Source organism: Carettochelys insculpta, chromosome 1, assembly GCF_033958435.1.
Source record: "Carettochelys insculpta isolate YL-2023 chromosome 1, ASM3395843v1, whole genome shotgun sequence".
Classification (NCBI taxonomy): domain Eukaryota; kingdom Metazoa; phylum Chordata; order Testudines; family Carettochelyidae; genus Carettochelys; species Carettochelys insculpta.
Genome location: NC_134137.1, coordinates 237,452,582 through 237,476,044, shown reverse-complemented (window position 1 = coordinate 237,476,044; position 23,463 = coordinate 237,452,582). Strand labels below are relative to the sequence as shown.

The window sequence follows — 23,463 nt, the reverse complement described above, 5'->3', positions numbered from 1 at the left end:
AGTTTTCCAACTGATACTCTAGAACATAACTGCTGATTTTCTGTTACTTTCCAGCTCACACTAACAATCAATATGGGGTTATTTCCCAAAGCTAAAGCGGAGGGCAGTGAGTGACAGCTGGAGCATCTGCCTAGCTAGTGCTGTTAACATTCTGTTGTTGCTTAATGGGAAGAAAAGTCCAATCACAAAACAAATTCCTATTATGAAGCAATAGAATCCTTCTGATGTACAACATAGTTTTATCTTTATAATATATTTATAATATGTTTATACTAACTATACTCTCAGTAATGCTATCATGACTAGGTGTCTCAGGGGTCTTCTATTTTAGGTAATTGTCCTAATTGCCTGGAGCATGCAAAGCTTGGAAGAACCAGAAATTCACAGTAATACAATTTGATTATACGTCTCCTGTCATCCTAAAATTAACCAGAGCACTGAAGACTGTTTGCTTATTTTGCCTATATAACTGACAAAAATTATGATTCTGTATACTGTACATTCATAATAGGATGACATCTCCATGTGCCACCAGCAGGAGGGATCAGGTTACCAACTTTCCACAGAGTACACTTTCTATGGTCTTATATAATAGACCTGCAAACAGTTGTTTCTAGCTTGAAGTGCAGTGGATCAAGATTTGAAGCAATTCTTCTCTGTCTCTCTAGAGGTACTTGTGCTAGCGCATTTTGTAGTCATTAGATACAGATGTTTCACACAGTTGTCCTTTAAAATCCAAGTCTACTGTGAAATCCAGGTCACGCTGTAATGAATTATTTAGACAAAACATGTAAAACTGTAAGTAGTTTTGTGAGCAAATGTGATTATCTAGTAATCAACCTACAAAAGAGTGCATACTCAGAAAGACATGAAGACCATGTTTTTGTTAGTAATAGACTATCAGAATAAAAGGCACAACAGCTGTGGAATCCTTGTATATTCTTCTCCAAGGCTTCTTTATAGACTTGTTGGGCATTTACCAAAATAGCTCTTCTAAAATAGCTAGTCTGGAACAAGTATAAACCCCCATGTGGATACACTTATTCTGGAATAAGGATGTGTGTGTCCATTTCCAAACAAAATTCTGATTTTCCATCAAAAATAGTTTTGATGAAATATTTTTACTAGCCCTATAATGGACTTGCCCGGCATTCTCTGAAGTCAATGGGAGTTTTTTGATTCACCTCGCTCAGTTTCGAATTAGTTTACAAAGGTCAAATTTTCAAAAGAGTTCAGCATCCAAAACCTGGTCAGATTTTCAAACAAAGCTCAGCTCCCAGTTTGGCCCCCAGCTGATATGCAAGAATTACAAAAGTATTCAGCAGCCAGCTGCAGACACTGAGAAAAATGTGAACTACTGGCTGCTGAAATTATTTGAGAATCTATCAGTTTAAGTTACGTGCCTATATGCAAGCTGAGTGCATATGAAAATGCGTAGCTCCCTGTGGAGGTGTCCAACGGGGAGCAGCCAGGATCCCAGTTCTTTTGAAAATATGCCCTGAATGTATAAGTAATTATGCCCGATCATTCACCATTTAAAGCAATGGGAATTTTATCACTGATTTCAATAACTTTCTTGTTTGTCACAAAAGGTGCGTCTACACTAGAGCACAACGTCGAAGTATCAGGCACAACTTCGAAATAGCATGTACCACGTCTACACATGCCATGCACTGCTTTGCAGTCGAAGTCAATGTTAGGTGTGGAGATGTTGAAACCGCTGTCCCTGCGAGAAGATAGGAACAGCACCCTACTTCAAGGTCTAACGTCCACGAAGTAGGACGTATGTAGACGATCCTTGTCCCACTACTTTGAAATAGTGGGGTCTGCCATGGCGTCAATCAGGTGGGATGGGGAGACGTGCTGCTCTATGATCTCTGCACCCAGCAACTCTTAAAGCCAGACTGATCTGGAAACCCCGTAACAGAAAGCTGAGACTGTGCAGGCAGCAGCTGTGCCACATGGTGTTCCTGCATGGCCCAGAGGCAGACCAGGGCAACCAACCAGCCCCCCGAGCACCCCCAGGGCTCCCCCTCTGGGCCATCCCAGGGCTCCCAGGCCTCCAGCTGGTGGGACAGGAAGTGGGGCATTTACCCAGCTGGCTGAGGGCCTGACTACCCAATGTCACCCTGCCCGCACTTCTGAACACGGGCGCAGCAAGGTCAAGGAGCTGCCACAGGTTATGCCCAGGCGTGGGACTCGGCCACCTGGTTGGGGCACATTCCCACTGCTTGCACCTATTACCAGGAGCTCAGGGCCATCCTGGGCCCCCTGGACAACTTCTGCCCCACAGCCACCCTTGAAACCATGGCAGAGTCATCTCAGCAGGATGTGGAACAGGAGTCAAGACCAGAGGCCAGCCCCATACCCACAGGGCCAGAGCCCTGACCATCTGCCCCACCATCTGAGTAGTCCAGCAAGGAGGGGGAGCTGGTGCTGGACCTCCCCTCCCACAGCTCCATCTGGGCATCCACCCAATGGGCCTCCTCTGACCATGGTAGTGGACAATCAGGTAAGTACTCCACAGGGCACACCCCAGTGGGACATGGGGCAGGGACACCATACGTGATGGGGGGCCCCCCACACACTCAGCAGACTCCAGCTCACCAGCGCCCAGGCAGACCACAGCCCTGGGACAGTGGCATGGCTGACAGTGCCCATCAGCACCTGCACTCGCAGACAGTGCTGTGCCCAGGCCCTGGAAGGAGGGGTGCGGTGGCAGGCCACATGAAGGGGCCACCCACAGGGACACCGCATGCATGGATGGGGGGCAGGGGATGGAGACCTGAGGTCCACCAGGGTATGGGGAGCATGGGCCACAGGGCAGGGCTTGGTACTCATGGACTCCCTCACTCTTCCCCCTGTTTCTGTAGCCACACCATCCGAGGGCTAAGACAGCCCCTCCTGGGTCCCTGGACCACAGCTGCCCATGGGCACTGTTGGTGCCAGGATAGGCCCACCCCCACCAGGGCCAGCTGCGAACAAGCATGGACACAGAGGTGGCCACCTCCCTCCAGCACCAGGTGGACATCATGGAGCGGCGGCTATGGTTTGAGGAGCAAGAGGCCGCCTGGTGCCGGGAGGCCTGGCAGGAATTTATGGCCACCTTGAACAGGGTGGCCACCTCCTTCGAGGAGCTGGTGGCCTGGCTGCCTCCCCCCCCAACTGTCCCACCTGCTGCCCCACCTGCCACCCCACCTGCTGTCCCACCCACTGCCCTGCTTACTGTCCCACATGCTGCCCTGCCTGCTGCCCCACCTGCCAGTCCCCCAGTACAGGGGACTGCTGGGGACAATGGCCAGGCTAAGGACCCACCACAGCAGTACCTCCCCATCCTCCCGGGTCCCAGTAGGTCTCGCTGGAGACCCCAGACAAGGGCGGGGCTAGTGACCCAGTTCTGCCCGGGGTCACTCCCATCCACCCCCTCCCCGGATTGATGGGCCAATGGCTGGCCCATCCACAGACCCGCCCCCCATGTATATAGTTATCCTCCCCATTTACATAGTTCTAATTTGTTGTGCCGAAATCATAGTCAAAAGTTAACAGGTACCAATGATTCAAAGTTTTGTTTTTCCCACACCTCTGTGTGACATGTAGCTGTTGGAGGGGGCAGTGTGCGGGTGGTGGGGGCGGTGTGCAGGAGGCCCAGCAGGGATGGCCAGGGATGTGCTCTCTGGGCCACCTGATCAAAATATGCTCGCAGGATCTCCCAGACCCCCTCTCCTACTGGGCTTGGTGGCTAGGGGTGGCAGCTGGCTGTGGGGAGCCCATTCCGGCCCGGACCACCCATCCCTGCATGACGACGGTCTCCCCCTTGCTTTCCATCAGGTTGTGCAGCAGGCACCCACAACCTGGGGGACGTTCAGGAGGCCCACATCCAGGTGGGTGAGGAGGCAGCGCCACCAGCCCTTGAGGCATCCAAAGGCCTGCTCAACCATCTGCCAAGCATGACTCAGCTGGGCATTGTAGCGCTCCTGGCTGGCATTGAGGTGGCCTGTTAGGAGAGTGTGAGCCAGGGTTGGAGTGGGTATGTGGCATCTGCCACAAGGCACAGGGGCATGGATGTGTCCCCCAGCGGGATCTCCCTCTGGGGGATGTAGCTCCCTGCCTCCAGCCATTGGCACAGGCCCAAGTTGTGGGAAAAGCGGGCGTCGTGGGTGCAGCTGGGCCAGCCCACATACATGTCCACCATGACCTGCAGGACCGCTGAATGGAAGCCCTTCCTGTTTATAAAGCATCTGCCACTGTGTTCCAGGGTGTGGATAGGGATGTGGGTCCCATCAAGGGCCCCGAAGCAATTTGGGAACCCCATGGCAGCCAAGCCCACTATGGCCACATCCAGGTCCCTGACTCAGACAACCCTCTGGAGCAGCAGGGTATTGAGTGCATGGACCACCTGTGGGGAGGGGAATGGGCACCCATGAATGTGTGCAGGGTGAGCCTCGCCCCCCCCACCCATGCCCCTCACCCAGATCCTCCCTCTCTGGCACCCCAGTCCCCCAGTGGGTGCGTGCCCAGGCTTCCTTACCTCCATCATGATAGCCCCAACTGTGGCCTTGCCTACACCAAATTGGTGGCCCACAGAGCAGTAGCTGTCTGGAGTGGCAAGCTTCTAGACAGCAATTGTGACCCTCTTCTTAACGGTGAGGGAGTGTTGCATCTGTGTGTCCTGGTGCCTCAGGGTGGGGGTAAGCCACTGGCAGAGCTTCATGGAAGTTTGCAGCTGTGTGCAGAAGTTCTGCAGCCATTAGTTATCATCCCACTCCCCCCATGACCAGGTGCTCCCACCACTCAGAGCTGGTGGGGTAACTCCAGAGCCGGTGGAGAATCTGGCAGGGGGCAACCAGGGTGGCCCGATGGTCTGGGGTGTCCTCTTTTTCTTGCAGGGATGACTCCCCTGCCAGGAGTTGCTGGGTGATGGCTTGAAGGGCTTCCAGCTGCTGCTGCTGCTGGGCACCCGTATCTGCAAGCACTAGGTCTATGAGGCTAGTGTCACCAATGCAGGACTTGTGCTATGCAGGCCGAGTGCAGCTGGGAGGGGCCCTTTAAAGGATTGGCTAGCTGTTGCCCTGGAAGGGCTAGTCCACCCTGTGACCCAGTCCGTGGGCTTTCCTGGTCCCTTATTTCGAAAGGGGCCACTTGTGCGTGGAGACACTCCCTTTCTGCACCCGGGGCAGCCCATTTTGATCTACCGCATTGCTACTTTGATGTTGAACATCGACAGCTCCAGGCCCGGCAAGTGTGTAGATGCTAAGCATGAAAGTAGTGTATTTCAATGTCTCTACTTTGAAATACACTACTTCGAAGTAGCGCCTTAGTGTAGACGTAGCCAAAATGAGAGCCATAAAACATACAGGATACACTGTCCAACTCACTTGACACTACATTTGGAACCTCTGTTTTTATTCCCCATCCTGATTGTTTTGCAATTTTAACAGTGCAACCTTAACATTGCATTAACATAGTTGTTCATATCCAGTTTCAACAAGATTGTGAACAGCCTTCCTGTAACCAACCAGCAGTTCAGACTCCTTAATACTCCTGTATATGGTACATCTAGCTGCAACCACAAATTAAAAACAATGAAGCTGACCTACCACATTTTTTGCATTTGGCTTCATGGATATAGTTCCATATATTTCTTCACCTCTTCTCACCGTTAGGTAATCCTCTAAGTAGAAGACAGTTTGCTTCCAATGGGTATATGGAGCATCAGGGGCTACAAAACAAATATTGAAATTTATATGAATTAGGCATTTATATCTGTTCCACAAAGAGAACACTTTGACTTTGAAAATGTGGGGAAAATTCTCTTCTCATAGCACATTTCAATTCATACTCTATGAGAGCACTTGTATGGTTCCTACTTACTGCAGTGTAATTTCACTGACTTCAGTGGACTTACTCTAGATTTACACATCAGTTAGCCTGAAGTGAATTAGACCTTATTTACAGTGCCTTTTGCTCAAAACTCACAGGCTGTGGCCACACTAGCCCCCTCCTTTTGGAAGGGGTATGGTAATGAGGGATTTTGGAAGATGCTAATGAGGCACTGTCATGAATATGCAGCACCTCATTAGCATAATGGAGGCCACACGCACTTTGAAAGTGCTGCTTTCAAAACACACACCACCCATGTAGCCGGGTGCCTTTCAAAAGGACCTCCTGATTTCAAAAGTCTCTTCTTCCCATTTGATTTTGGGAAGAAGGGGATTTCAAAATCAGGGGGGCCTTTTGAAAGGCCCCTGGATACACAGGCAGTGTGCATTTCGAAAGTGGCACTTTTGAATCATGTCCAGCCATTGTTATGCTGATGTGGCACTGCATGTTCATGGCTGTACCTCACGAGCATCTTCCAAAATCCCTCATTTCCCTGCCCCTTCCAAAAGGAGGGGACTAGTGTGGCCACAGCCTCAGTGTATGTCTACATAGGAAAGTTACTTTGAAATAAAGGATGTTATTCTGAAATAACTTTCTGAGCCTCTAACACAATGCAACTGCTATTTTGAAGTAATTTTGAAATAGTAGATGGTTTATTTCAAATTCTGTAAATTTTGTTCTACAAGGAATAGCACCTATTCCAAAATAGATATTTTGGAATAGAGGCTGTCTATACATGGAATAGGGGCTATTTCTAAACAAACTATTCTGAAATAACACTGCAGCATAGACACAAAACACTAGTTGTAAGTGCCTGTCTTTTACGTATCAGAGGGGTAGCCATGTTAGTCTGTATCCACAAAACAATAAGAAATCCTGTGGCACCTTATAGACCAACTGATTTTTTTTTGGAGCATAAACTTTCATGGGCAAAGACCCACCTCATCATATGCATGTCTTTTATAAGTTTTCAGGGGCGCTGATCTGAAATAGGCTCTATTTTGTGTGGACACACTATTGCAGAATAAGTTTTGCTTATTTTGAGGCTTCCTTGTAGTGTGGATGCATTAGTCTGGAATAGTTTTTTTTTTTTAAATAATAACTCTGGAATAAGGAACTCTGGAATAACTCTGTGGTGTAAACAGACCCTCACAGTTCTTACAAGTGTATCCTTATACAATTTTCAGGTGGGATTAAATGCATCAAAACGATGCCAAGGGCTTTTCTTCACTACTCTGCTACATCACTGCAGCTGCTTAATTAGTCCACGTCAACAAGAGGCAGATGTTATGTTGGTAGGAGAGTATTGCTTACTGACACAGCATGGTGTAGACACTGCTCTAAGTAGGTCTAACTAATGCTGCTTGTAGGGAGTTGCTTTTTAACACCCCCAAGCAATATAAGTTTCATCCGCTTAAACTGTAGCATAGGCAAGCCCTGACTGACAGAGGGCTTATCTATATTTGCCCCCATCTTCAAAGGGCGCATCTTAATTAGGGTGACGGGAGATTACTAATGAAGTGCTGCAGTGAATACACAACACTTCATTAGGCCAATTCTCTCCTGGGGCAACTTCAAAGTGTCAAACTTCCAAGCACCAGCATGCATGGTCTAGCTACTTTGAAGTGCCTTTACTCCTCAAAATTCATGGTAGCACTTCATTAGGAATCTCCCGTCGCCCTGATTAACACGCCCCCTTCAAAGTTGGGGGCAAGTGTAGACCCAGCCTTAGTGAGCCAAAGACAGAACAACAACACCCACTTCCTCTACCTACCAGATAAGTGCCCTAACAACTGAACTACACTGCTTCTCTGTGAATGTTATCCAAAACTTGTGTGCAAGCTAACTGGGGAGGGGAGGGAACAGGGGAGTACTTGACACTAGCTGTGTACTTTCTCCTCACACCCTGATAGTCAGGGCAAAAAGCAGTCAAGTAGCACTTTAAAGACTAGCAAAATGGTTTATTAGGTGAGCTTTCGTGGGACAGACCCACTTCTTCAGACCACAGCCAGATCAGAACAGACTCAATATTTTCTCTGTGCCTTAAATATTGAGTCTGTTCTGGTCTGGCTATGGTCTGAAGAAGTGGGTCTGTCCCACGAAAGCTCACCTAATAAACCATTTTGCTAGTCTTTAAAGTGCTACTTGACTGCTTTTTGTTTTGATAGTGTATAGCCTAGCACGGCTTCCTCTTTGTTACTATTCAACCTGATAGTCAGGGGAGTGGGAAGAAGAGCACACAAGAGCACACCTTAATGCATGGCTACTGCCCCCACTCTGCCTTTCCAAAATAGCATCCTTGCCAACAATACCAGCCTCAGCATGCCCTTAATCTGTTTTCCTTGCAACAGTGCCTGTCCCCTTATGCATGGATTGATCTTTGTGATCTGGACAGCATGGTCACTAGAATTGGTCACAAATCTTTCAGTGAGATTTTCTCCTGTTGAAAAAATACCTATTCACCACACTGAAACTTTTTACAGTAAAGCATTGGTCTGAACTAGTTTCTCAAGTCAGAAAAAGTTGGAGGAAAAGGGCTGGTCTTAAATTGTCTACATGTTCTGTTTGGACATTTTCTACATGAAGCATTTTGGATTTCTGGTTTGAAAATACTTTTAGTTTTGAAATTTAAGCTCATTATAATTTTAAAAAATGAAAAATGATTGGCCAAAAAAATTCAAAATTTTAATAAAATATTTGAATAGATCAAAACCAAAATAATTGATTGGTAGCTCTGTGAACATTTTTGAGCTTTTTCACTTTTTTCCCTTAAGTTTGGAGGGGAAAAAATGTTCAAAATACTGTTTTCTCACAACAAGAAAACAATTTCCTATCCATCTCCAATAGCTTCTCAATCTTCCATGTTCTTGAAGACCATGTCTGCAAGACTTTACCCAAATGATAACGGCAAATTCAGAAGTAAAGGTAATGAAGCAAATTCTCTGCTGGTGTATCATTGCTGAAATCAATGGTTCTTAGCATCTTGCATATCTCTCAAAAACACTGTATCAGCAAAACAGAGCCAGTCGCTACATTAACCACTTTCGGCTGGTTAAATTGAGATGACTGCACTGAAGAAAATGATGATTTTCCTCAATTGAGGATTTGGCCCTTATCCTTTGGCTAGTTGTTCTTTTGCTTTGTTTAGGTTCTGAGTTCTTTGGGGTGGGGACTGTGCCTTTACGCTAGCACAGCAAACAGCATACTGGCAATGGGCAAACTAGTAATAACTAAAACAACTAATTGTTTTTCAGGATAATTCCCCATAATTTCTTACCTGCAAAAGGAGTGAAGGATCAATCCTGCAAAAGTAGTGGAATTAACTGAATACAGGAGGTTCCACTTCTAAGGATTTCTAATATTTAGCTGGCCCTTTAAGTGTGAATGTGTGCCTTGGATTTGTCTGAATTTCCCTATCAGTCTCAGGGCCTGAGCCGTATTTTAGGATATAATTAATTTACAACCTGATATTTTTTTTGAAAATCCTCAAGACTATTCATTTCATTTGGGAGTGGGCTAAAATAGGTTAGAAATCATCACGAAGACAGCAGCAGGATATAGAACCAGATTTTGCTCTCATGCTTCCCACTGTAATGTTTAGCTTTGCTCTAATCTTCTGAGAAAAAAGTTCCATTTTTCAATGAAAAAGAGAGATATGACTAGTGTAACCTGTCTGGTGCCTCTGAATATTCTCAGAGATTTAGAATCCTCTTCTACTCCCAGAGGAGTTTATACTTAATGTCTAAATCTATATGCAGATATGTGATCCAAAGCTTATCTGTTACAGGAAGTCCTCTGAGATGATTCAATGTCTCAACCATTTTGATTTATTAATTTCACTCATACGACCTTTTAGTTTACTGGTGGCTCGTTCTACCCAGGGATTCCTTTCTATTGACATATTTTTTGAAAACATTTCTTATTGCTCTTTTCTCATTTGGCTAGCAGTAAAGGTGTGACCTTGCAAACCTGCCCCATTTGAACTCCATTGGCTTTCAGGGACTGATGGACCTGGCCCTTACTCATTCCACTGCCCATATGTTACCTCTGAAAACTTTAGCAGAAAGTGGTTGTATTCCTTTACTTTCCCCTTTTGCATTTCCACTTCATTTTTGGTTATGAATTTTTCTTTTTCAGATCTTTTGAGCCATGTCTTGTAAACTTACCTTGGCTCCTTTTTATTTCTTGCATTCTTCTATTTCAGGGAGTTTGCTGCAAAGCTAGCTCTTGATCCAAAGCCCATTGCATTCACATATCCTTGAGATTTGGATTTGAATCCTTTAGGATTCTCCAGGCATATTCAACATACATTGATTTTAATACTTCCTGCTCTTGAATTTCACTCTCTAAAATTATGTCTACACAGCAGTGTTATTCCTGAATAAGCTATTCTAGAATCTTGGCAGTCACTCAGTATTGAGCAGGACATCTTCATGTCACTCTCCTATTTGTGAGTCCACTGATGCATGATCAGCCCTATTCTATAGCCACAGGTCTTGGTAGCTGTTGGAGAGACACAGGGCAGTTTTTGCTGCTCTTTTCTTCTTCTCCACCTCTCCTCGTCTGCACTGATGTGGGAACTCTCATATTGTGCTACCCCTCATGGATTACTGCTCTCCACTGGAGATGGTCCTGGGCAAGGTTCTCCAAAGTATCAACACCGATGCTGCACTCTTTCATGTGTGCCTTCAGCATATCTTTATATCTCTTCCTCTGGCCCCCAACACTTCACTACACTTCTGGCCCTCCTAACCTTCAACTCTGAAAACAGAATCTGTTTGCGGAGGTGCTGATCAGACATCCCAACCATGTGACCAATCCAGCAAAGTTGTTGGTGAATGATAATGGCTTCAATGCTGGTTATGTTTGACTCTCCCAGGATGCCAGTGTTTGTGCACCTATCCTCCTAAGATATGTTTAGGATTCTCGTGAGGCAACCCCACTGAGGCTGTGTCTACACTGCCCCACCACTCAGACTACGAGGGGAGGGGGTATGAAGAGCAGCGTGCGCTAATGTGCTGAACTAAAACTCTCCCTCCTCCCCTCAGACAAAATAAAGGTTGCAATGTAAAAGGTTCCTACTTCTCATCACTGTAGTTCTCTTTGAAGAGGACAACATTAATACAAACTGGGAACCTTTCTGTTCACAGCTGTAGTGTCCACATGGGTGTGACAGAGCTTCACTTTGGTGTGTGCTGCTATTCGCACCCTTATAGGCTGAATTTTTGGGCCATGTAGACCAGCCTTGAGATATCTATACAACACCTCACGCACTGGGACCCTGGTCTAAGTTGCAGCCCCAAGCACTAAATTAACTGATCCCAGGAATCTGTTCAGATATGGTGCCATTTTAAAACCCACCTCTTCCTCATGGCTCATTAGCCTAAGGACTAAAGAACAATCAGCTCCTACATGTAAAGCTTTCTAACTTCCTCCATCATTGCGTTTTAATTTCTGTTTTCACCTCCTACTTCCGTACAACTAAACTACAATGTTCAGCTTCTTCCCATTAGCTCTGATGAGACCCACAGAGCGCTCTCTTCTCACACACTGCAGTGTAGATCAGGAGTAACTGAAGTCAGTAGACCTACATTAGTCTGAGAGGAGAACCAGACCAAGCCAAAGGATGGGAGCAAAGAGCATGGGTGAGGAAATGTCAGTAGAAAATCTACAATAACAAAGGCTGCCATATAGAACTAAATGCCATTTTCCTGTTCCTTGCTTTTCTTACACAGGTATCTACAAATGGAGCTGCTCTGAAATACTGTGCTTGTAAATATGTTTATGTATTGTAATTAAGAGGACTGATTCTGCTGTCATGCTGGTTTTATCTAGTATAATTCCATCAATTACAATCAAATCACTTCTCATTTATCTCAGTGTGAGAGAAGGACCAACGGTTCTACAGAAATGTAAAAGACAATCTTCCAAAGTAAATGAGTTACTTAAACCATAGCAATTTTTTTCATACATATTTTAACACAATAGAGTGTTTTTAAAACCTTTATAAGATACTGTAGCTAAAAGACAATATCCCAACCCCATGCCACTGAAAGCTGGTAACACAGCCTTATCAGAAAGGCTATAAAAAGAAAACAAAAAGAGAGAGAGAGAGATTTTTTCTCCCTTAAATGAATATTTGTGTTTATTGGCGAGTTTGGGTCAATGAGACCAGACTCAGAGATGAGAAAGATTTCAGAATTCAAGAGTCTTTTGGCTTGTCTATAAGTGGGTTCATAGCAGCCAGTTTCCCTCTTTTTGCTAAAAGAGTCAATTTAATTGCTGTCTGCTGCAGACAGCGATATGTGTTCAATGTGCTCTTCATAGTAAAAATGCAACAATCTGTGACAAGCCAAATTGAGTTTCTTCCAGTGCTATTATCATGCATTCACTGAGATCACATTAACATAATCAAACTCACGAGATAATGAGAAAGATGCTAAGGCTTGGTTGGCTCACAGATTTTGTACCAGCATCACAATTTTGCTGAGGGAGGTGTGATTTTTTTTTTGTTAAAAGTGAAATGGATATAACAACATAATCCCTAGAGTGGAGGTAACTGTACCAGCAAAAATGTGCCTTACATCAGGAGTGATTATACCGCTTCCCTTATGGGAACATGCCATTATATGCACCTTCATACTATGGCTGCACCTCTGAAAACTGAGGTTCTCTGTTCCAGCAACATACATGGTCCATGAGCCTAAGGGCAGGAGGGTCAGCTGGCACCAGGGCAACAGAGTTGGCAGCCCAGCTAGGGGCAGCTCACAACCAGGGCCAGAGCCACCCAGCTGTACTTGACAGCATAGGAGCCAGAGTCTCCTGACAGTGAGCCAGGGCTGGAGCCTCCCATAGTCTTGGGGCCAGAGCCCCACGGCAGCCCCCAGGAGCATGGGGCTGTGGCTAGGGCCAGGGCTAGAGGCCTCTGGCAGTTCTGGGAGCACATGGTAAGCAAGGCCCGGACTGGAGCTCCTGTGGCAAGCAGGGCTGGGAAAGCAGGGTGGGAGCTGGGCTCCCTGGCTACGTCTACACGTGCACGCTAGATCGAAGTAGCCTATTTCGATGTAGCGACATCGAAATAGTCTATTTCGATGAATAACGTCTACGTGTCCTCCAAGGCTGGCAACATCAACGTTCAACTTCGACGTTGGGCAGCACCACATCGAAATAGGTGCTGCGAGGGAACGTCTACACACCAAAGTAGCACACATCGAAATAAGGGTGCCAGGAACAGCTGCAGACAGGGTCACAGGGCGGACTCAACAGCAAGCCGCTCCCTTAAAGGGCCCCTCCCAGACACACTTGCACTAAACAACACAAGATCCACAGAGCCGACAACTGGTTGCAGACCCTGTGCATGCAGCATGGATCCCCAGCTGCCGTAGCAGCAGCCAGAAGCCCTGGGCTAAGGGCTGCTGCACACAGTGACCATAGAGCGTCTCTCAACCCCTCAGCTGATGGCTGCCATGGTGGACCCCGCTATTTCGATGTTGCGGGACGCAGATCGTCTACACGTGCCCTACTTCGACGTTCAACTTCGAAGTAGGGCGCTATTCCCATCCCCTCATGGGGTTAGCGACTTCGACGTCTCGCCGCCTAACGTTGATTTCGACTTCGAAATAGCGCCCAACATGTGCAGCCGTGACGGGCGCTATTTCGAAGTTGGCGCCGCTACTTTGAAGTAGTGTGCACGTGTAGACGTGGCCCCTGTAGTACTTGGCCAGGAGCAGGGCTGGGGCCAGAGTCCCTGTGGCAAACAGGGCTGGGAGCACTGAGCCACCCCAGAAGTGGGCCTCAGTTGCGTTTGGGGGCCAGTGGCAGGGGACCTCTGGACCAGGGTGATCCAACCTATAGTATTTACACTAATGGGGGTTGACCTGCTTAACTATCTAATACATATTTGACAGCTTGTCTGTAAGTCTGTCTGTATATCTGCCTGTCTGTTTGTTTGTTCAAGAACTCCTGCTAAATGGTGAGAGCTAGGACCACAAAATTCAGTGCGTGCTTCCTCTTATCACGACTTAAAGCAAGATAAAGGTTTGGTTGTGGTCAGGTGGTGGTAGAGCCTGAAGCTCCCCACCCCCAGGCTCGTTGCTTGCTCTTCCTCTTCCTCACTGTCAGAGAGCGAGGGAAAAGTGACGTGTGCAGGACTTCTCACTCTGGCAGGGAAGGGTGAGGGACAGGTGAGCTTTGAACTTACTCTCACTCCCTCACGGGACAGGAGGGGAAACAGCGTGTGGTGGGGGATGAGGAGAGGCTCAGGACAGGGGTCTGGTGCATCACGGTGCAAGTTTTGAAAAATACAATAATTTAAATGAAGCATGTACATTTTCCTTTTATTTTTTTTCCAAAAACCCACATCAGTAATGAGTTAAGGACCCAAGCAATGCTGGCTACATTTGCTATAATTGTTATGACGAATGTGGTGGGACTATCTATAGCAGAGCTGGGTGGGAAATAGTTTTCCCTGCAAGTAAGAATTATCATAATTTTGCTGTCCCAAAAAGGGATGAATTGTAAATATATCTTAAGTTTTCACAAACTGAAAATTCACACTTTTTTCTGATTGGATCAATCAAAATCAATTCATTTCCATAACATCAAAACAGTTCATTTTGATATTTTTACTGTTCTTTATTATGAACTAACTATAACTCTGAACAAAAAATTTATTTTGAAGCAAAAATTAAACTTTTTGTTTCCAAAATAGCAGAATGAAACATTTCAATAAATTCAAAATGTTTATTTTTTGTCAAAATGTTCTGAAGTGGGAGATTTGCCAAACCAGGCCCTTGATTGAAACCAACACTTTTGGGCTACATCTACACTAGCCCCTTCCATTCAGAAGGGGCATGGTAATAAGCAAGTTGAGAAGATGCTAGTGAGGCACTGCAATGAATATGCAGTGCCTCATTAGCATAATGGTGACCACGCATGATTCGAAAGTGCAGCTTTCAAATTGCGTGCCACCTGTGTAGACAGGGTTTATTGAAAGGACCCCCCTGAACTTCAAAAGCCCCTTCCTCCTATTTGGTTTTAGGAAGTATGGGCTTTTGAAATTGGGGGGGTCTTCCAAAGGCCCCCATCTACACAGGTGGTGTGCGATTCAAAAGCAGCACTTTCGAATCGTGTGTGGCTGCCATTATGCTAAGAAGGTGTTGCGTATTCATGGCAGCACCTCATTAATATATTCCCAACTCATTTATTACCATGCACCTCCTGAAAGGAAGGGGATAGTGTAGATGTAGCCTTGGTTTCCACAAACCAGCATTTTCTGATTTAAAATTGTGTTCAACAGAAAAATCGCAGTCAACTATAGTGTGTAGACAAGTCCTAAGTTATGTCACAGCTCTTCCTCTGAAAGCTTGCCATACCCATGTGACTAACTGCATGCATGAGTTTAGATCCAGAATCCAGACCCACTTCACAGAAAGTTCATTAATCTCTTCTCTGCTTAACTTGTCTCTAGTAAAATTTCTAAATGGGAATATCTTAAGGCCAAATGAAATCTGACTCAGCAAAGATGCACTAGGCAAAAAGCATGCAGAGGGTGCCAAACATCCCTGATATTCCTTAGGGAAGATTGACCTAATTTGCCCATCTGTGCTCCCTGAACTGAGGAGAGGGATATGTCTGAATAGATGGAGGCATTCATAGACGTGAAAATATCAGCTTCTTTGCCCATTTAAAAATGTTTAATAATAACGTACCAATATCTAAATGAAGCTAATCAGTGTAGTTCTATAGACATTAGTTGTACTCTGCCAACATACACCAATTGTATTATTGAGTCATGTTCTAATGTGCACTGAAGGCTCTTTGCTCTGCTCTAATAAAATAATATTAAAATAGAATCCTAGGGCTGGAAGGGTCATTTAGTCCAGCCCACTGTCTGAAGCAGGATCAACCCTAACTAAATCATCCCAGCCAGGACTTTGTCAAGCTGGGATTTAACAAACTCTAGGGATGGAGATTCCACCATCTCCCTAGGTAAAGCATTTCAGTGCTTCACCACCCTCCTGGTAAAATAGTTTTTCCTACTATCCAACCTATACCAACCTAGACATTACATTGACATCAAGGTTGAAAAGGTCAAAACTACATTTGCAGAAAATTGGGTTTTTGACTAAACTATTTTTCACAAGTGTCTGGTTTTTTTAACTGTAATTAAAAAAAAGAGTAACTAAAAAGCAAAAATGTATACATCTGAAGACTAAACTATGTCGACAATTATGCAAAATGTCTTCATTTGCATATGCCACTAAGGTGCCTCATGGGAGTCATAGTTCAGTAGCTTCATGCCTCTATCCTTCACTTCAGGTAATGCAGGTAGACTTCATGTTCCATGATACTACAACTTCTAGTGCTGGAGGGTGAAACCCTGGTGCACCATAGGAGAGCTAGTCAGATGGAGGAGATTCATACTGTAGAGGAGAATGGGTGACAACTCCTATGAGACACCACATTGACATTTCAGAATCAAGTTCAGATTTTCAACATAATATATGGTTTTTTTTTTTAATTTTGACGCACAAAAAAGTCAAAATTTTCTGGTGGGGTGGGAGTTTTCTGACAATATCTAAGTTTTATCCACTTTAGGGCCTGCGACAACTTCTTATGGAGTCTTGGTGCAAATTGCACTCTGGCCCAATGATGTTTTGGTATCCTGTCCATTTAAGTACAGTTAATCAATCATTAGATTTTCTTTTTAAAAACAAGCTATACTGGCTAAGGCACGACAGAGCTTCTTACTCCCTTTGGAGAGCAGTTGTTCACAAAAATAGGGCTACTCCAGTAAGCAATGTGAATAAAGGATTCACATTCTGACCTTCAGGATTATCATACAATGGAGCCATGGCAGTAATAGTATAGTGTACCTGTGGAAAATCCCATTTTCTTGTGGCACTTTGTAAACTCAATATTAAAATAGGTGACCAAGGCATGAACATAGTCGTTGCGCTGAATTTGGAGGCAGAACGCAGATGTAAATGCCAGCTCTTCAGTCTTCACAGTATAAATATCTACCTCCTGCATTAAGCAAAAAGAATAAGCAATTTACATAAACAGAAGTCTGTATATGTCTTGATTTGTGTTGACTAGACTAGGTGAGCATATCTGATTTACACGTTAACTGATGTATTTGAACGTTTTATTTATTGCTCAGCAATTTAGGCTACTAACAGCCCACTGCTCTGTAAGAAATCCACAGCAGGTTTGAAAAGAAGAGCATCCACAAAATCAGCAAATGACCCAGAAGAGGAATCTTACAACCAGCCAGTCAGCCACTTAACTCAGGGGCTCAGCAGAGAAGAACTGAGGGGTCAACCAGTGAAAGGCAATTTGTCCAAGTGGGTTGAAGTAGTTAGCTAGAAACAAGGTAGGAAAATATGCTTTGAAATACAGAGAAACAGTAGGTGGGGGGGGGCTTTAAGGCCCAATTACTAGATCTTTACTCTCATGTAATCATTAAACGGCATGAGTAAGTGTGGCAGAATTGGACTCATAATAGACAGAGGTGGACAGTCTCAGGTGGTACCAGTGATAGTAACTTTGGAGCAAAAATGAGAGTATATATATACATAGAGAGTGTGGGGGAGAGAGAGAGCTAGGGAGTGGGGAAAGGAAGAAGAAGGGGAAAAAAAGAGGGGGAGTGATAGGTGACTTCCCCACACCTTTTCTCCCTCCTCTCCTGAGATCTCTCTCTCTCTTTCTCTCTCCGTACACACACTGTATTGTCATTTTTGCTCCAAAATCTAATGAAGTGTGTCCTACCCTTGAATGCACATTACCTAATAAATAAAACTGTTAGTCTTTAAGGTGCTACAGGTCTGTTTGTTTTTACAGTGGAGGACAGTTAATATTACTGCTGGAATGGGCACAAGCGTTAGGGGCAGAAAGAAATCAGACTTTGAGCTTAAAAAATGGAGACGAGGCCATGAAAAAAAGAGACAGCGAGAATATTAAGTCATAACTCATCAGTTTACCTGGCTCCGCCTGGGAGGAGAAGGAAGGAATTTTCATCACCTGTAAGCACTGCACACAGACGTATGGCTGTGTGAACAATGCAGGAAATATTCCACGAATGTTCTCTTGAATTTTTAAATGTCTTTGCTTCGGCCATGTGTGGATGTGTTGCAGTGAACAACACAGCATGGGCAGGGATGTGGGTAAGATGAGTTCCAAGATTTTGCTGCCTCTAAGTTTTACTTGGCAAGAGGGTTAAGTTTGCTGATATGTTAAGTCTCTTCTGTAAATATTGACTTAGAAGGGCACCTTTTTATGTGCTAGCTATTTTGAGCGAAATAAACAGAAACTCCAAAGGGGGTGACATGGTGCCACTTCCCCCAGCCATGCTCTCTGACCTTGTATCACAGAATGGATACCAAATTTTCAGAGAAGGATTTTTTTTTAAAATCACAGAAGAAATTACGTACGTGTCAAAATGGCTTGAGTGTGGCATTCAACAACAAAGATGCATCGCCAAGACACTGTACATATCTTGATGCTCAAACCAGATCTCACACTTCAAGGGATAATCAGATTGCTTCAGGAATCAGAATGAATTGTCTTCACACATATACAACATTGCCCAGATGACAGGGATGGTGTATTACACGTGTTCATTGTTTTCCTTGGAGGCATCAATTTGTGGATACTCTGAGAGGCAGGATACAAGGCTTGTTTGTCATTGATCGTATCTGCTGGTATGGGATATCCTATACATCTGATGGTGCACATCATAATATCCTTGTAAGTACATCTGCCTTCACTTCCTCTTTTGTTGGTGGCCAGGTGCAATGATTTGGTAATGAGTCAAATACACCAGATAGCGCACTCTTCATATCAAAAGGAGGAAAATCAGTTCCAACATTAAAAAAAAAAAAAGGCCGAAACTGTTCACGCATTCTGAGACAAAGTGTGTTCTACACTGCTGAAGTCTGTAAAGCAAACATGGGCTAGATTTTCTCCTTATTACATCAGTGTAAGCCTGGAGTAGTTGTATTGATTGAAGTGGTGTCTCTCCAGGTTTGTATCAATATACTGGAGAGCAGAATATAGCACATTTATACATTATGATCTCATAGAGCTGGAAGGGACCTCGAGAGGTCATCGAGTCCAGTTCCCTGCACTCACAGCAGGACTTATCACTATCTCTGATAGTTTTTACTTTTTAATCTAACCTGCCCCAGACCCTTGAAAGGCCCACTCAAGGGCTGAACTCACAATCCTGGGTTTACAAAGCCAGTGCACTAACCACTGAGAATACAAGTCTATATTTTGGCAAAAACTGGTAATAACTCAGGAGAGGCATAGTAAGACAAACCCAGACAGACTTGGCTATTATTCAGAAATGGATTTCTTTGCATTGACCACACAGGAGGATGAAAACAAAGGGTAAAATGGCCCTCATCTTTAACAACAGAGCTCTTGTTGTGGCCAAATACATTGGAAATCCTATTCAGGAACAGTTCAACCTTATGAAAACAGTTGTATTCTGTTTCCAAGGTCATTGACTATGTATCCATCATGCTGAGACATTAAACTATGTGTCACATGTTTGTAATTGAAATATATATAAATGAAAGCTGCCTGTGTGCTTTGAAGTGCAGTACTTCTTTGAAAAGTGATCTGCATAAAAGGCATTGCAGAATTTCTGCCTTTATTGTCTCTTAATGGTACATTTCCAAAGATCATTAATCTACAGGTAAAAGGGTTATATTAGCTGCCACCCCTAAAAACTCACCTGGGATTTCCTGCTCCCTTATTACCACCAGTACTGATGGCTTTCACCCAAAACGAATAGGCTACGTCTACATGAGAGGCCTATGTTAACAGAAGTCACTGTCAGAGAGATTTTCTGGCAAAACTTCTCTCGACAGATTGTGTGTACGTGTGAAGCGGATTGATATTTTGGTCCACTCTTTCAACAGAGAATGTCCACAAGCTCTGGCCACTCTGTCAACAGAACCAGCCCTGTAACCACGGAAGCGTGGCTCAGAGGGAAGGCAACCCCTGCCTGAACTGCTGGCCTTGCGCATCCTTAAAGGCTCCCCTTCCCCACAACCCACGGTCCTGGCTCATGCCAAGGCTTGCATACCCCCTGGAGGACAGCAAAGCTAGTGCAGGGCTCCTTAGCCATTTGAGTGAGACACACTTCTTGCCAGACTGCTACCATGCCAGAGCAGCCCCCAGGCTCATCCTGGACCAAGGACCTTAAAGGGCAGGCCCTGCCCCCCATCCTGATTGATGTCTTCCACCACATCTGGGGGGATGACCCTGACAGGCAGCCCACGGAGCACCCCCATGGCACCCCGGTGCCCTGCCTGTGCCCCCGCAGGGGCTCATGTGGGTCTGGAGGTACCCCAAATGCTCAGATTGGTTAGACCAGCTGGTCATGGGGTAATGGGGTGATGAGCAGTGGACACAAAACTTCAGAATGCACAAGGGAATCTTTCTTGAGAGGTGTGCCTGGCTTGCCCCTACCGTCCAACGACAGGACACCAGCATGCCATCTCCGTCAAGAAGTGGGTCACCACTGCCTTGCAGAAGCTGGCCATCCTAACAGCTACTGCTCCATTGGCCACTAATTTACCATCAGGGGGTCCATTGTAGGGGCTGTACCTATGCAGGTAAGACAGCCTTGGGGTGCTGGTCCTGCATGGGGTAGGGGGAGGGGGAGAGGAGAGAGGGAGGGGGAGTGGGCAAGGGGAGGGGCGGGGGAGGGGGAGCTCTGGAGCTCACTTGCACCCAGGAGCCCTATGACCCCAGGTTTCTCAGGGATGTGTCCAGTCTCCTCCCTTCACAGGTGGTGTGGGGCACCAATGCAATCCTGCTGCAAAGGCTCATCTGCATCAGCAACATGGATGTCCTTGTGGCTGGATAGGATGCCCTTGGCTTCCCCAACTGCTTCTCAGCATTGGACGGGAACCACATCCCCATCTGGCCCCAGAACCCAGTGCCTCATGCTACCTGAACAAGAAGGGCTACCACTCCGTGTGCATGCAGGCCCTGGTGGATCACCGAGGACAATTCCTGGATGTGTATGTCAGGTGGTCAGGCCAGACCCATGATGTCAGGGTGTTCTGGAACTGCAGCCTAGTCCAGAGGATGGACATGGGCACCTGCATCCCCCACCAGGAGCTGCTGTTGGGGACACGCAGATGCCTTTGTGCATGGTGGGGGATGCGACCTACCCACTCCTGCCATGGTTCATGAGGCCCTACACCGGGCACCTGGATCCCACACAGGATCCATTCGGTGCCCGCCTCACTGGGGCCAGGAACCCATTTGAGTGCATCTTTGGGAGCTTGCAGGGGAGGTTCTGCTGCTTCCTAACCTGGCTGGACATGTGGGACCAGAATGTCCCCCATGTTGTGGGCATCTATTGCACCGTCCACAACTTGGTGGAACGGGATGGGGAGGATTTCCTCCGGGGTGGGAGCCGGATGCTGTGGGCCCCTATAAACAGCTGGGCACAGTCCCCAACCAACAAGCACACTTGGACAGGGTATGCAACCAGGAGGCCCCAGGGGGGAGAACTTTGCCCACAGGGGGTGCCCTAAGGCCACAACCCTACCCCCCCCCCACACACCTCGATACCCAACCAGCAAGGAGGGACACAGGAGTGGGACATAAAAATAAACTTTTACTAAACAAAATTAGAATTTTGTAAGAAATAAACATATCTGTCCCAGGTATTTACAAGGCAATGTGCCTGCTACATACAGCGAAGGGGGTTGGGAGATGGGGGCCACTCAGCTGGGAGGGGGGCCTTATTATAGGGCAGGGGTGGAGGACCATGAGCTGTGCCAGCTCCAAGATCCCCTCCCACCCTGGGGGTGGGGTCCCCCTTGGGGCTGGGTTGGGGCTCATGTGGAGGTGGCGGGGGTGGCTGCTGCAGGGTCAGGCTTGGCATGGGGAGCAGCGGGGGCAAGGAGGATGGGGGCAAGTGGCGCATGGGGACCAGAGAGGGCAGGGGGCTCTGGGGGGCATGGACCTCAGCCATGCCCATGGCCCACCGCAAGGCATGGAGGAGCACATGGGGTTGGGGGGACGGATGGGAGGGGGAGCAGCAGCTGCTGTGGGAAGGGGAACAGCAGAGGTTTGGATGCAGCAGTCTGGGCCAGTCAGGCCTCCACGAGCTCCAGCAGCCAGTTGAGCCAGGCCAGCCACCGGTTGGAGGCCCGCACCCGCTCCCAGGGCTAGCGCTCTTCCCACTGCAGCCGCTGCTCGGTGAGCTCATTCCGCCACTGGAGGGTGGACACGTAAGCCTAGAGGGTGTTGTCCTCCAGGTGGCGATGCCCCTCTGGGTACAGGCACCCCCTGCTGCTGGTGGGCTGTGGTCTCACAGGGGTGCCGCTCTGGGATCTGCTGGCTTGAGCTTCTCCCTGGGGCTGGCAGGCTGCATGGGGGGTCTGGCCCAGCCTTCAGACGGTGCAGATGTATGGGGAGACGGGGAGAAGGTGAGCCCCTCACACAGCACACTCCCTGGTACCGCTCCCCCACGCCCCCTGAGTGGCAGCCCCTGGGCTGAGGAACGCGGCTGTCCCAGGTGTGCACACCCGTGCCACCCTGCATGGCTGGACCTGCCACACAGGGAGCCTGTGGGGTCACAGGACCTGCCTGAGCACAGCCCCTCACCAGTCCAATGGCCTAGCAGCCCCGGGTAGGGGCAGCCACGGAGGGGTCCTGGTATGGGGGGCAGGCAAGCTGGGCATAGCTGTGCCCTCCCTGGACCCCCGCACATGTATGTGGTTCACTTGTGCTGTCCCCAGGGCTGGGTGGTGCCTCTTGCCCACAGCCATGCCCACAAGCTGAGAGCCGCAGTCCGTGTCTCTGTGCCTGGGGTCAGGCCATCTCCGGTGCGGCTGTCCCCCTCCCAGCCATGGCAGGGGCAGGCTGCGGCTGCCCTCTTCCAGAGCCCGGGGGCTTGTGTAGTCTCCCGGGACGCAGGCGGTGGGCCGGGTGGGATGCAGTACCATGTGCATGGGGTGCATATTCCAGGGCCTGCGGCGTGGGTTCCCACCCATGCCATCCAGGCAAGGCCCACCATGCACCCCATCTGTGCCCTTCCCCCAGCCATGGGGCATGCAACCTGTGGGGTACTCACCATGGCCCATGAAGAGGTTGTCGCACTGGAAGGGCCCAACTCCAGGGCAATGATAAGGAGCCCCTCACTTGATTCGCTGTCTGAGGGCTGGTCCTCCTGTGGTTCAGGAGGGGTGAGCTGGGACACTGGCTGCGTTGTGGGGTCCTCCTCCCAGTCTCCTGGGTTTCATGGCTGGGGGCCCCGTCATTGCCTCTCAGTAATAAGGGCAGCTGGCTGTTGATACCCCTGACCTCCAGTGCTCATCAGGGCTTGTGTGTAGCCCTGGCAGAAGCCTTTGCATGTTGCCTGCACCTGCTCAAGAGGGCGGGTGGGATGGCAGTACCCCAGCAGGGCTCTGACGAGGCGGGCATAGCCAGAGGCATGTCAGTGTTTGGCTGTGGGGTCAAGGAGGACAGCTTCCTCATCCCAGAGGACAGCAGGTCCCAGATTTCTGGGCTGGACCAAGATGGAGGACCGCTTCTTGGACCCCTGAG

General features: G+C 47.4%; 1 protein-coding gene across 1 annotated transcript in view; it reads right to left on the bottom strand.

The window, feature by feature from the left end:
- Positions 1–679: 679 nt before the first annotated feature.
- Positions 680–23,463, bottom strand: part of PRMT8 (protein arginine methyltransferase 8) — a 131,633-nt gene continuing 108,849 nt past the window's right edge. The window contains exons 8-10 of the mRNA XM_074983650.1: positions 16,758–16,908; positions 5,598–5,719; positions 680–763 (exon numbers count right to left, since the gene is read on the bottom strand). Coding sequence (XP_074839751.1) covers positions 680–763; positions 5,598–5,719; positions 16,758–16,908 — 357 coding nt within the window. The remainder of the gene's footprint in view (positions 764–5,597; positions 5,720–16,757; positions 16,909–23,463) is intronic.